Source organism: Penicillium odoratum (genome assembly GCF_028828045.1).
Source record: "Penicillium odoratum strain IBT 22623 chromosome Unknown utg000001l_segment0_segment0, whole genome shotgun sequence".
NCBI lineage: Eukaryota > Fungi > Ascomycota > Eurotiomycetes > Eurotiales > Aspergillaceae > Penicillium > Penicillium odoratum.
Genome location: NW_026643143.1, coordinates 4,439,636 through 4,452,950, shown reverse-complemented (window position 1 = coordinate 4,452,950; position 13,315 = coordinate 4,439,636). Strand labels below are relative to the sequence as shown.

The window sequence follows — 13,315 nt, the reverse complement described above, 5'->3', positions numbered from 1 at the left end:
CCGAGCTTAGAGAGACTCAGACTCGGAGCATCGGACCTATGCACTTGCTGTAGCCTGCTTATCGCTTTGCCAATCGGATGCTAGGTCACCTGATGTATATAGATCTACAGGATGGCTGCCTGCACTCTGTTAGGCAGCAGGAAGATGAGCTGCTGCAACTACAAATAGCTGAATCTTTCCATATAGAAGAATCATCACACATATACCTCAGTCCAGTGTCTCAACTTTGCCAGGGATCAGGGTAAATGAAATGATCCATCCATACTATTTTTATCTCCAAAAAGTTTCATGCCATGCTTAGCACCATGCTGCTTTCTGGTGGTTTGTGTATAATATCTCTTCAAGAACTTTAAATCTATGTAAGCACGCATGTCCGGCACGCCGTTGGGCAGATGTCCGATTGCCTTCTCCGAATATGCCGAGAATATGCCGCGTAAAACACCGAGATGACCTCACGCAACATTGAAGCTTGATAATTGGTTATCTGTCCTCGGGGGCTAAAAGCTCCATATAAACTGAGATAGTTTAACATACCATTTAATAGTAGCTCTCAATGAGGTATCCATGGACGAAGCAACATGATGGGTGCCAATGAAGATGCCGAATTCTTCGCATTGAGAAATCTCTCAGGAAAGACTGCTATCGTGACGGGAGGGTCAAATGGCATTGGGTCGGAGACTATACGTCTGCTCAACTCACAAGGAGCGAATACCCTGATTGCCGATTTGGAATGCACTCGTCCTGATGCTGAAGCATTGATTCAATCATTACAACACCCTAAATCTGCATTCTTTGTGGGTGTCAACATTCTCGTTTGGGAAGAAATGAAGCTACTCTTTGCTCAATGCATACAGCGGTTTGGCAAAGCTGACATTGTCGTAGCTAATGCTGGGATAATGGAGAGCCAGAAGCTTTTTGATATGGGTAACGTTGACGAGCAGGGGGATTTGCGCGAGTCAGCGGAAGGGTTTCGCGTAATTGATGTCAATCTCAAGAGAACCGTTAACAGTACGTGATTTTTGGCTCCATTTACGTCTGAAATTATTTCTTTCTCTTACTAATTCATGCTATCTCTGTCTCAAAGCCTTAAGACTTGCACTATACCACATGCAACATAATCAACTTACTTCTACGAGCGGTCGGAGGGGAACTGCGATCCTAGTGACATCCACATCAGGATACTTTGGGTCCACAGGGGTTGGGGCTTACATCGCATCTAAACACGGAATCACCGGTCTTCTTCGAGGAGCACAAGAGGTCGGTCGAGAGCTAGGGATCAGCATCAATGCCGTTGCTCCATCCTTCACGCCGACTCCTACTTTCAAAGCACTGGGCGAGAAATGGAAAAAGTCCGGTCTCAAACAAAATACACTGGACAGTGTTGCAACGGCCATTGCGCTCGCCTGTACACGAGACGAGACTGGTAAATGCTATCTGGTACTGTGTCTGACACATTCTCCTCTTAGGTCTTCAATATATGCTGATGCTTATATAGGTCGCCGGAGGAAAATCCGTGGAAGAAGAAGAAAGCAGAAAGTCGCTTGTTCCACAGTGGCTTGGGCTTGAAATCGCTGAGTTGTTGCAGTCTGCCAACAAAGCGTTTGAAAGCGACGGCTATCCATTGCCTGGGGGAGATGAGTGATGTAAGCATGCTGCGAGATATCTATGTTAATTAGTCTTCGGCAATGGGCCCCCGTTTTTCAAATTCTAGGGCCCGGCCCAACCCAAAAAATATATGCCCCCATATGGGGGCCCATGGGCCCATTTTTCCTATATTGATGCCTGATTTTGCCTGATTTTGCCAAGACTTTTTTTTAATTACAGTCTGTTCTGGTCTGTATATGTATGGCAACCACCTTTCCTCCTATATTCTCCTATACCTATTGTAATTCTATGTAATATATGTTAATATAAGCTTATTCTACTATATTACCCTAGATTGCCTTATATTTAGGGTAGTTGGGTATAATATAGGGTAGTAATTTTTGAAGTGGTTAAACTACCATATTGATGGGAGAGATATATGTATGTAGAACATCTAGCTTCACCACTTTACTAACCACATATCTAGGTCTTCGCCCCAACCACCCTTTATATATACATCGCTCGCGCGACCGGGACGCTCGGGCGGCCGGGGACCACGTTACATGTTTTGGGGTGACCTGCTGGCTTGGGTAACCTGCTCGCCTGTGAAATACATCAACTATCGGTTCCGAGAGATGTAGAGCGTACTAGCACTAGAATAAGCCAATGAAGCCATTGCACAGTACTTGAGGTGTGTATTTCTTTATGATTCTGATAGCAAGATAGAGGGGCTCTGTGCTGATTCAGCAGTTGATGCCTTGGGAATCAGGAAGCAGTGAATGTTGAATAAACAAATAACGCTAGTAAGATCCTTTACCTTTACCGACACATCACCTTGCATCCTGACAAGGCTGCCCGTCTCATCCATTTAGACTTTCACCTCTCTCAACGCAATCGCTCCCTATCTGATCTCTAACTGATACCACTTTGACCGGACTTTCTCGATACTAATGTGTATAAGCGACATACTCCAATTAGGAAAGTGATGGTACTGTGTAAGTGCAAAGTGACTGCTTTCGTTACACCAATTACTGATGAACGTAAAGTGTTCTGAAAAATGTAAATCATACAACAATGCAGAGAGAGAGACGTGTCAGGAATGCCATCATCAGAAGTGTGTCGAATGCAAAATTTCGAAGTCTGGATTGAAATATCTCTGTGTAAGACAGCCACCCCACCGTATTTTGAAGTGCACTAACATTTAAGTGTCACTGCTATTGTGGTCCTTGTCCAGTGGAGCAGACGTGTCCTGGATGCCATCACGATTTATGTGCTATTTGCCCCTTGATGAAGTGAAATCCATTATATTTTATTTCTCTTCCCAATGTGTCGACAAACGAGGGTCGCAATTTTACAAGCGCGCCCGGGAAATACCCAGCACTCTCATATGCCTGATGATCTTAAGGCTCCCAATGGTCTTACTTAGCTCAACGCCTTGTTTATTCTTCATCTTCCATAGTATTTCACTATTCACACTCTCAAGTACTCAATTGGCTATGCCCGTACTAGTCCGTACTGTAACCACTATGTTTCCACAGAAAGCTCTACGGTAATTTGCCCAGGAGCTGCTGACACAGCTACGCACGGGCCACAACTGCTTATCCACTTACGCGGCGAAGTTCGGTTTCTGCGACGATGATCGTTGTGAACGCGGCGCGCAAGAGACGGTCACACACGTATTGATAAAATGCCTGAGGCTACGAGAGCTGCGGTGGAATCAAGGAAAAGGATTGGGACGTGTTGTACAGTGTGTCGCAATCGCGAGGAAGCAATTCTTGACTCCGCTGCAGAAAGCGACATTGTCGGATTTGCTTTTCTGGTGAATGCTGTTGCATCAAGGTTGCATCGAGATATACTGAATGAGAGGTTGAAATCCCTTTCGTCTTGGTGTTGATGAATTTGACGAATCACAAGGTGCCTTGATTTTACATCTCGTAACGATGTGGTATCTGTGATAGTAATGGTGATGATGTGATTCCCTTGCTTTCGACACTTCTTCACCGATCCAATTGAATTGATATGGTCAGATCTTTGACATGAAGGAGTCATCATTTGAAGGGTAAGCTTAGCTGTAGCCTGTAGGTGACAGCATAGTGAAGTCCAGCTGCCTAACCGCATGTGGCATGCGCGGGGATTGAGCCACCCGGGCTCATAACCTGTTGAAATCAGTGACTGTATTGAGTTTTTTTGTTTCAGTTGTCTATCTAGTTGGAGGTGGGACTCCTGATCTATTTATGTCCCACGATGATCCCACCACAAGCTTTGACCGCCGTGATACTCAACAAAAAGAAAAGTTCGATTTCGATTCGATTCGTCGAAATTCGCGAATTTCGAACAGTTCGAAAGCTCGTGCGGAGCGGTTCGGAATCGGATCCCCTGTCCCACACGTGACCACCGTTCCCACAGCGGCCTCCGATTCTCCGACCATCATGTTATAAGGGAGAGCCATCCGTCGAGCGCGTCAGTCACAACATCACCCTGACTCATAAAGACCTTCAAGAAATGGCCTGTATACAGAGTATTCATGTCACAAAATCTTTTTGCTTGCTGTGCAGACAAGCTTCACATACTGGAGCGAAAATCCTTGGTACGTCATCTTCCCCCCGCCCTTTGCTTGTCTAATCTAGTTTACAGACCTGAGTCAAAACCTACTTTTAGTTCCAGAGTGTCAAAGTCCATGCTCGCGCTGCTCTCATTCACCATATCCGCGGGTTTGGTTTCATACAACATGTTATGATGTTCTGGTGATTACTTATGAGCCATCGGGGAGACCTACTTTTGAAGAATTGGGAAAGTTTGCTGATGCCACGAGACCCTTTGATGAATGTCAAGACAAGAAACGTGGAGAAATCGCGTCGATCCTGGAAGGATTGTCGAGTGAATATGCACAAAGAATCACTCAATCAGGTTTTAGACAAGATCTATTTACGCGGTTGCCGATAGAGATAAGAGTCATGATCTCTGAGCTCATTGCTCCATGCTGGTATTTGAATGTACTAGGCGAGACTCGTCGGCTTATCGAACAATTGAGGAGTCGCCATAAACCCCATTGTATGCAGCTCAAGCTCACACAAAATCTATGGGCGCTGAGAACAAGCTACCGGGGTATTAGTTACGTGGCACGGCTCAGCAGCAGGCCACTAAAAGCGACTTCCACTTCCTGTGTATACCACATGAAAATACCTGATACAGTTTGCAAGATTGTGATGTCGCTTGACTCCGTCGGCTTACGTCGAATACAGTTTGTGGACAATGACTCAAAACCAAAAACCGACGGCTCACCATGGTACGAGATTCTCGAACTGAAAGCTCACAGCATAGAGATAAAAGTGAACTCTGATGTAAGAACAATCTATTTTCAGTGGCTGAACGAGTACTGACTTGGCCAGGGTCTTTTCGTGCGTGATATTCAGCTTATCTCAAATAGTTCATCTTCAGCAAACAGACTTTGGAGCTCCCCCTTCCCGCCCAAATTCCACTCCTGGAACATTTACAACGTCCGAAAAAACCCCCGATTAGACTACTTAAGATTCGATGCCCGCGTTAAAGGACTTCTTGTTTGTTGCGCCAATGCTAAGATGGCCGGTATCCACGGCTTCTCGGGTACATCAACAACATTCAGGGCGTTCGTCAGTCTGATGCATCGGCGCGTCAGGAAGAGCTACAAGCAGTGGATCTACTTTCCATTGAATCGACAAGAATGTATTAAAGCAGCCTGGATCCGGAAATTCAAAATTTGTCGTGGGCTGGCTTCCAACCCCGTCTTAGTTGTAAGCCTATCCTTTCTCATTGCGCTTCGATGACTCAACGGAAAAAGCTGCAAACATCTTTAGGAAGAACCATAACATTCGGGCCTCAATTTCCAACCTGCATTATCGACCAATATGAGTACCTTCCTCTGATCAAAGATAGCGATGGCCCTATCTCGGGTGTCTTCCATGACGGACTTGACCCAGCTTCCAATTACATTTTAGAATTTGGAGTTACCTGCAGCCACCCATATCTGGGCGGAGCCCTAGACCTGCTGCCCATGGAAAGTCGTCTTGAACCCCTGGCAGTCCCCCCCGGCCGAGGCTCAATAGCAACTACTTGGTATATGACAAAAGCTTCACTCGACGGCCTTGTCAAAATGCAGGTCTGCAGGGATAAAGATCAGCCACATCAACCAATATCTGGTCTGCTGCTGTTTTTCAGTGATGAGCATATCGAATCGCTCGGACAATTTCGCTGGGATTACGATCTAAGTCAAGAGATCTGCATGCCTATGTACGTTGAAAAGGGTACCATCGGTGGACGAGATTACATAAAGAACATCCAAAGTCGCATACACGATCCTGGGCTTGATATAGAAGCAGGAGAATGGCAAAGGCTGCCAAGGAGTGGCAATGTTGTTTGGTGGTTTAGTCATCTTGGTGATAAAATAACCAATATGATGAATAAGGGAGCTGAATTCCCACGAATACATGTCATGCTTGCGAAAAAAAGGTTCAGTTTCTTCAATACTAAAAGCCATTAAATCAACACGCTGCAGTTCCAATACCCTATTCAGATGGTGGTACCGCCCTCATCATTTGGATGGCTAGTCTGATCAGCCGAGCTTCCGAGGAGTGTACCTCGATGTACTGGCCACATTCAGCTAAGTCTTCGGAGCCGAATAGAGGCGACAAGTAATGGTCCTCTCGAGTGCACTGCCATGCTCTACCTTTCGTTCCGAATGATGTGAACGCGTACACAAATTGCAAGTCAGGGTGCTCTCCAAGATACCTCATACAAGCATCAAATGCTTGATGCTCGGCTTCTTCGACATCTTGAGGCCCTGCGTTCAATGGTTTTGCTTCGTGAAAGGCGAGCACCGCAAATTTATTGTCTCCACCCAGATATTCTATGGTAATATCCACGCGTCGACGGCCGCTGCCCTCAGGAGGAGTCTCTGGGGAAACAACTCAATCCTTCTCTGAGAAGAGGTGCTTGCTTGTGTTGAGTTCAGACACGGTGGTCATATTCATTGCTCGCCCTTGAAATCGAGTCCTTGTATGATATCCCCAGTGGATCATTTGTGTTTTAGAGCAATCATGCAGAGTAACAATTAAGTGCACAACCCATGATACACAATTTAAAGGGGTAACAAAATGCGTAAATATTTCTGATATCATATTGAGCAATTCTGTGTCTGATTGAGCTGGGCGCTGTTCAATAAGAATGTAAAATCATATGGAGAAGACGGACTACGAATTGTAGACCGGTTGGATGACTGCGAATCAATAGTCAGTCGGCTCTTCTGGAAAATATCTATACCTTCTTTTTGTTGCATGTAAGATGGGCGGTCAATATGCTCTGATGAGGCGGTAACTCTCAGGTCTGTGACTGGCTGCAGGTGGGAGAGAGGGTTCATCAATTGTATATTGAAATGAGGGTCGTAGAGACGGTCCGTCGATTGTATATTGAAACAAGGGTCATAGAGGGGGTCCATTGATTGTATATTGAAACGAGGGTCATAGAGAGGCCCTGTGGATTGCGCATCGAAGCGAGCATCGTAGGTAGGATCGGTCGGTTGAGCATTGAAAGTAGGATCGTAGAACGAATTCACTGGTAAAAAGTCCAAGTTTGCCTGGCCAGCGAAATTGTTTGATAATTCCACTACCGGACTCTCAGGTCCTCGGCACTCTCAGCCAAAGCCGAATGCTCGACTGGCTGATCAACAACGATATGGCAAAAAGTATGGCCAGCTGTCTCCAGGCCTGTGGAAGTTATAGTCGCCGCGCCCACCTTTGACCCAGGGCAGAAACTTGACATTGCACCCTTTATTACAGGAGATTGTGCCGCTATACTCAGGGTGGAGGCCACTGCGGATGGCTGACTAGCTATCCCCTCTGATACGGCAAAACTATTCGCTGGGCCCAAGAGGGACAATTGCCCAGTTGTATCTACTGACTGCAGAATTTCAGTAGTCGGAGTGTTGCCACATCGAGGAGACTGGGACGGGGATTGGCATTGAGTCTCCAATTCGGAATTATCATCTTCTTGAGCTGAAAAATATGAGTTGATAAAAAACTGCCAACAAAATCCGGGATAGCTGGCCGGGCACACCTTCTGGTGGAACAGAGTCTTCAGTCGTGATATTGACCTCGCGAGAAAATTCACAATGATCCCGTTGGCCTTGGTGATCTGCACATGCTAGGCTCCAACCATTTCTCAACCTGGATGAAGCTTCACTTGCTGGTGATGAAGGATAATCCGGACAGTGCCTTTTCGACGGCTCGCATGGCGTAAATGCTAGCCTTTTCTTGGTATGACCATGATGCAAGGCTTTTCTGGAAAGGGGCTGATAAGACCTGACAGAGGATAATTCGTAACCGAGAAATTTGCAAATCGCGTTTAGGCTGACAACAATCAGTTGTTGAAGTGTAAAGCAAAAGTGATTTACCCACGATATGGAATTTTTGAAAACCCTTTCTGCGATCAAAGGGATTGCAAAGGATGCCAGCAGGTCTGTGGATCCTGACAAAAGGGAGCTACCATGGACATTAGTTCCCATTTGCTCCAATATTTCCTTTTTTTATCCACAGAACAGTCGCTTAGCCGGGCGTAAAAGCTGACGGGATGCTGGGCTAAGCAGAGTTAGCTTGACAAGACAAGATGATCAGGGCCACCATACAGACACAAAGAATATCCCAGCTTCTAGATTCCCACCGTGTCTTCAACAAGAGCGATACGAGACCGGTCGCCCATTTTGCGCCGCGAACAAGTTTGACAAGCTTTTCTGAAGATGCATCCGATCCGAGGACTTTCCGCATCACCGCATAGACGCCATCTTTGTCCTCGTTATTTTCCAATGCAACTGCACAAAGAGAAACAAAAACCATATTTAGAAAGCATGTGAGCTGTTGATTCACAATACCGTAAGAACCCATAAAGCTGGCGTATTCAGATAAAACAAAAACATCTGTCAAGGTGGATGACATGTCTGCCAACTCCTTCGTTGTTCCCAGTGAGGCAAGGCTCGATGCACTCGAGCCACAATTTTGTACCAGTGCCCTGAGGAAATTTCCTCGCCGAGTTTTATCAATAGCCGACACCCAATTTTCCCAAATTTTCGATTTGGGCAGACCGTCCATGAAGCTGATGAATCTTGATAGTGTCTTCTGTACATCCTTTTTGCTCCGGCTCGGTTTGGATCCGTCGGTTACTTCTGGGTCAGGGGAACCTTCTGGAATGTATGAGGTGATCTCGAAAGCCGCGGCATCGCCACAATCTTTGCGTAGGTGTCGCTGCTGATTAAGATATTCCGGGGCGGGTTGTGTGCTACTGTCATGGGTTTCGGTTTCCCTTGCAATTTGATTTTCACGGGTGTGGCGACAAGGTATTTCAAAGACCTCGTCCTGATTACGGACTCCGTTGCAGTCCGCTGGGCCGATGATATTCCAATGTAGGTAGACTGTTGAGATGATTGGCGAAGAGAGTCTTCAAGGAACAGAATATAAGCAGTGTCGTCACCCTCACATGGAATCTGGCGTGCCATGATTGCTGTGAATAGACAAGAGGAAAAAATCGCGGAGCAAGTGAGACTACGTTGTCATCCTGGCCCCCTCCCTCCAGGATAATCTTACAAGGGGCGCGTCAAGTGAATCAAGTGGTTTGTCCAGACCATGGGTCCGTGCTGGGCGCTTCTGTAAGTCCTATCAAAGGGTGCGTAAGAATCATCACACCGCTATTCACTTTGCGTGCAAATTTACCTTATAACTCGTCAAACCCCTTGGGAACGGCAAAGTATTTCCGCCAGTTTTTGCCTTACAAAGTCATGCGCCCCCTGTTAAGGAAACGAGGGATCCCATGTTACCTCGCAAAAATAAAATTCATCTGGCTCTGGAATCATCATAGCTTACACCATCGACTTGCGAAGTTATATCTCGGGCTTCTCAACTTTCAAACGAATGGAGACGGCGTGCAATCAACCCGGGGACCGGGGTTGCTCGTTCTGGTGAGATGGCTTATCTTATCCCCAATCTTACAGGGCCAACAACGCTAACCAGATCGAGGGCACCCAACTGAATGCCCCTAATTAGGTTTAGTAACCAAATACCTCACGGCAGTAACCGAACCTGTAGTGAGGTGCCCCTAATCCTGTTAATGTCATTTGTCATTAACAGGGTCCGCAGTACCTAAAAGAATCTACCGTCTCTTGACGGCTGCGGCAGTTCACCGCTGTTTACTGATAAATGTCTGGATGCTTATATTTAGATATTATCGCGGGATGACGTAATTAACGTAACACGTAACGAAGACTGCGCATCACTTTCTTTCGCCAGCTAGTCGTTTCGCAGATCCAGTGTACCGATAGTGCCAAATGTTCCCACTGAAATGGGTATTCAAGATCGAGAATGGATGCCCGCTAGTCCGTAGTAGCAGCTCTGACAACCGCTAGAGTTTCTGATCCACAGCCTAGTCGTTTTTTGTTTGCCGCTCAGATAGATATATGTCCGCCTTTGGTGTATTTGTGGGACACAGCAAGATGTCATATAAAGGACGGCGGGACCAAAGTTTCCCATGTATCAGGCAATTTTCTTTTCTCTTTCAAGTCAAGTATACTTGACTGTACTTTCACTGGCAGACTTGCCTCAAACTTCCACGTTACGACCTATACGATGATTCACCCCAAGAAAGATGACGAGCCCACGCTGCCTGGAGACCCATCAGCAAAGGCAAAGTATGTTTTCAGACTTGTCGAGGAGGCATTGCTCGAAAATTTCGAATCGGTCTCCCAAACCTTTGAGGATACAGACCTCGAAGACTGTATGTCTTTGGCGAAACAAATCGCGGCCAAGCCCGAACTTCGGCCAAAACTGCTCCTAGCTCTGGAGAGATGTACGCTTTCCGGTTGGGATGACATCTATATGAGCACTGTGGAAAATTATGACGGGTTAAAAAAAATCACGCCAGAGGTCCTTCTTGCAGATGCGGTATTTTTACCAGCGACTTGAGATCTATGTGGAATGAGTGCTTTGTGTAAGAAGATATTTTTGTGTTAAGCTTGGTCATTGCTAATATGTCACAGGAAAGTCATACGATGAGATTGAGCTAGACTTTGGGATGCTTTGGGGCAAAAAATTTATTCCCGCGCGCAAGCTAAAGTCGTGGATATGGCCAAGTGACATATTGAAGAATTCTCTATCACCAATTTGTATCTAATTTTCTCGTTCGAGTCTTAGAAACAGCGTTTTGAGTCTATGTATGCACTGTTCACTGCCCACAACTAATCATCAAAGGAGAAGCTTTGTCCTTGTTTGGTTGTTCGCATAACCTAGATTTCAGAATTTTCATGTGGAAGAAAACATCGTATCAACAAATTGAGAGTCCTTCATTGATTTAGAGGCGACATATGGAACTAGCGGTCCTGTCCGTTCTGTATCGGCTTCGCGGGCTATGTACGATTTGTCAATGGGCCTTTCTTGATCATACATTCTCCTCCCTAGTATTTCAATTGGTGAGTCCCGTGATTTCGGGTGCCCAGCGTGGGGCCAAAGCCAACTGCCCAAAGCAGATTTTGTCAGGTACATCCATCACAGCATGCCAAGCATCTGGCCATAATGTGGATCTAAATCACCTCCTCATTTTGATAAGGATTCAGCACATTCTAAGAAAGCATGAAATGGTAGGGACGGTTATGCTAACAGTAGCGCGGAAACCAGATTACTGCAGTTGCGTACGGGGTAGGTCCAAGTCTGATTTAGAAACTCGAGTACTAGTTTAGCGGACTAGACACAATGTTATCCTCATAAACATATCAGCCTCCGCCTCGCCCTCTCTAGCACTGCCTCGCAAAATCTTTACAGAGTTATATGAATCTTGATCTTTCGATGAGATGAATTGCCTCTTTGATTGCCTCTCTGCTAGCCTTCGAGCATTGCGACATGCACGCTGGTTTTCTTCGTCGTCTACCAACCAAAAGGCTTTTTTTATGGAGAAATCCTTGCGTTACCCGGAAAACGATCGTTTAGATTCCCTGAAACCTGAACCTCAATCTTATCACCAAGTCCATTTCACCTCACATAACCGCACCATACCCCTTCGTTCAGACTTCCATGAGAAAAGGGGCACCAAAGACGGAATTGAAGCTCCCCCAAAGGTCCTTTTCGAAGAATGCATTGGTAAGTCCATTGAGATCGGCTCGTGGACAGAAATTAACAGTCTAGACAATTCTATCTCTAGTCAAGCCAATTATGACCCACGGGTTGCTAAATCGGGTATCATCTTTTATTACAATTATAATGAGATTCCTCCATATCCAGATTTGAAGTGACGATTTTGACTATAGAGAGGGTACATATCAGGCTATTTTCATATTCCAAAGCTTATATATCTAGAATTCAATTCTATATACCGAGAAACACATCCACTCAAATTTATGAACTAGGTATACCGAAGAGCATTAGGCTTTTCTGGGCAATCTAGAAAGAAAATACAACTTCCCAGTCTAGACCTCCCTAGATTTCCTTACAAGCCTCTCCTCTTCGTCGAATTTCTCCCATGAATTATAACCGGGGAAGATCCGCCTTAGGTCCTCTGCTTGAAGTCTAACTCCTAGCGCATCCCCGAGTCTACCTTTTGTTGATTACTGCCGGCAGTCATCATTTACTGACTTTTTCTGATACGTTTTTCGCAGCAATATCACCTTTTACTTTAGAGCTCTAAGATATATAAATATAAGCCCCGTTTTCTCCTAGTCTTTTCAATAAATTATTACTCCAATCTCACCCCATCATTCTAAGCTATCAACGAAAAAACCACGAGCACTGAAAAAATCATGGATATTAATTTTTCCTTCGATATGGTAGACCACTTTAAAGGTTTACTGAAACATCCGGACGGTAAGATTTTATATTTCATAGTAAAGCTAGAGCACTATATACTAAGTCCAAGAAGTATTGCTGCCTAGTGACGATGGCTCGAAGTTTCATTTAGTATCGAACTCTCTTCGGGCAAGATGCGAATATAAGTTCCGCCCAAAATTCCTATGGTTTTCGCCAATTGAAATCTATATTGTGATGATGGAAATGTCGCCAAAACAAACCCGAGAATCGGCTCTTGGCCGTGAACTTTGGTCGGGAATATCATTTCTTTCTAAGCTTGGTGATCAAACGTCAGATGAAGCTTTACTTGCCTTTATTGTTCTTCATCTTCAATACAAAGTTCTCGTCTGGCCCGATATTTCACCTATTGATATTTCCACCGCAAAGGGAGCGGGAACTGTTGAATGTGTCTTGGAAAGAATGGTTCCTTGGCGTGACGTGGAAGACGAAATTGTGGAGTGGGAAATTGAGTTCACGTTCCCTGATTTTGAAGTTCACAGTCGGAAAGCGAGCTTGTTAGATCTCTCTAAGACATTTGTTGATGTAAGACAGGTAGCGGAATGAGAGAATGATATATATCTGCTTCTTTCTTTCATTTCAGGCTATTGCTTGAAATTCAAGGGACTGATATGTCGGGGGTGATTTGGCAGGTGGATTTCTAAAAATTCATCCTTTTTAATAGCTTTACAAAGCTAATGTTAAAAGGATGAGTATGAAAGTGCTGTCTAGATAAGCGTTCATTGTGTAGATGCAATCGCAATACTTGTATTGCGGTTGAACTCAAGTACTTCGTATATAATAAATCTCAACAAATGTACGTGGTCATGCTATGAAACCGGATCATGGCTAAATAAAATAAAGCACTCAAGCCAGAAGGAAGCCAT

The 13,315-nt window shown here is 45.2% G+C and overlaps 5 protein-coding genes across 5 annotated transcripts; 3 read left to right on the top strand and 2 right to left on the bottom strand.

Annotated features, from left to right (window-relative positions):
* Nucleotides 1-578: 578 nt before the first annotated feature.
* Nucleotides 579-1,642, top strand: N7520_001656 (Short chain dehydrogenase/reductase; the record flags this gene model as incomplete). The annotated part of the gene is made up of 3 exons (XM_057135591.1): nucleotides 579-1,008; nucleotides 1,085-1,437; nucleotides 1,496-1,642. 3 exons carry the CDS (start codon nucleotides 579-581, stop codon nucleotides 1,640-1,642), a joined length of 930 nt encoding a protein of 309 aa, XP_057001527.1.
* Nucleotides 1,643-3,818: 2,176 nt separating this feature from the next.
* Nucleotides 3,819-4,022, top strand: N7520_001655 (uncharacterized protein; the record flags this gene model as incomplete). The annotated part of the gene is made up of 1 exon (XM_057135590.1): nucleotides 3,819-4,022. One exon carries the CDS (start codon nucleotides 3,819-3,821, stop codon nucleotides 4,020-4,022), a length of 204 nt encoding a protein of 67 aa, XP_057001526.1.
* A 4,118-nt stretch (nucleotides 4,023-8,140) lies between these two features.
* N7520_001654 (uncharacterized protein) lies at nucleotides 8,141-8,447 on the bottom strand (the record flags this gene model as incomplete). Its single annotated transcript, XM_057135589.1, has 2 exons — nucleotides 8,141-8,192; nucleotides 8,275-8,447. The coding sequence occupies 2 exons, from the start codon at nucleotides 8,445-8,447 to the stop codon at nucleotides 8,141-8,143; spliced, it is 225 nt and encodes a 74-aa protein (XP_057001525.1).
* A 320-nt stretch (nucleotides 8,448-8,767) lies between these two features.
* On the bottom strand, nucleotides 8,768-9,103 carry N7520_001653 (uncharacterized protein; the record flags this gene model as incomplete). The annotated part of the gene is made up of 1 exon (XM_057135588.1): nucleotides 8,768-9,103. The coding sequence occupies one exon, from the start codon at nucleotides 9,101-9,103 to the stop codon at nucleotides 8,768-8,770; it is 336 nt and encodes a 111-aa protein (XP_057001524.1).
* A 1,123-nt stretch (nucleotides 9,104-10,226) lies between these two features.
* On the top strand, nucleotides 10,227-10,663 carry N7520_001652 (uncharacterized protein; the record flags this gene model as incomplete). Its single annotated transcript, XM_057135587.1, has 2 exons — nucleotides 10,227-10,541; nucleotides 10,637-10,663. The coding sequence occupies 2 exons, from the start codon at nucleotides 10,227-10,229 to the stop codon at nucleotides 10,661-10,663; spliced, it is 342 nt and encodes a 113-aa protein (XP_057001523.1).
* Nucleotides 10,664-13,315: the final 2,652 nt, after the last annotated feature.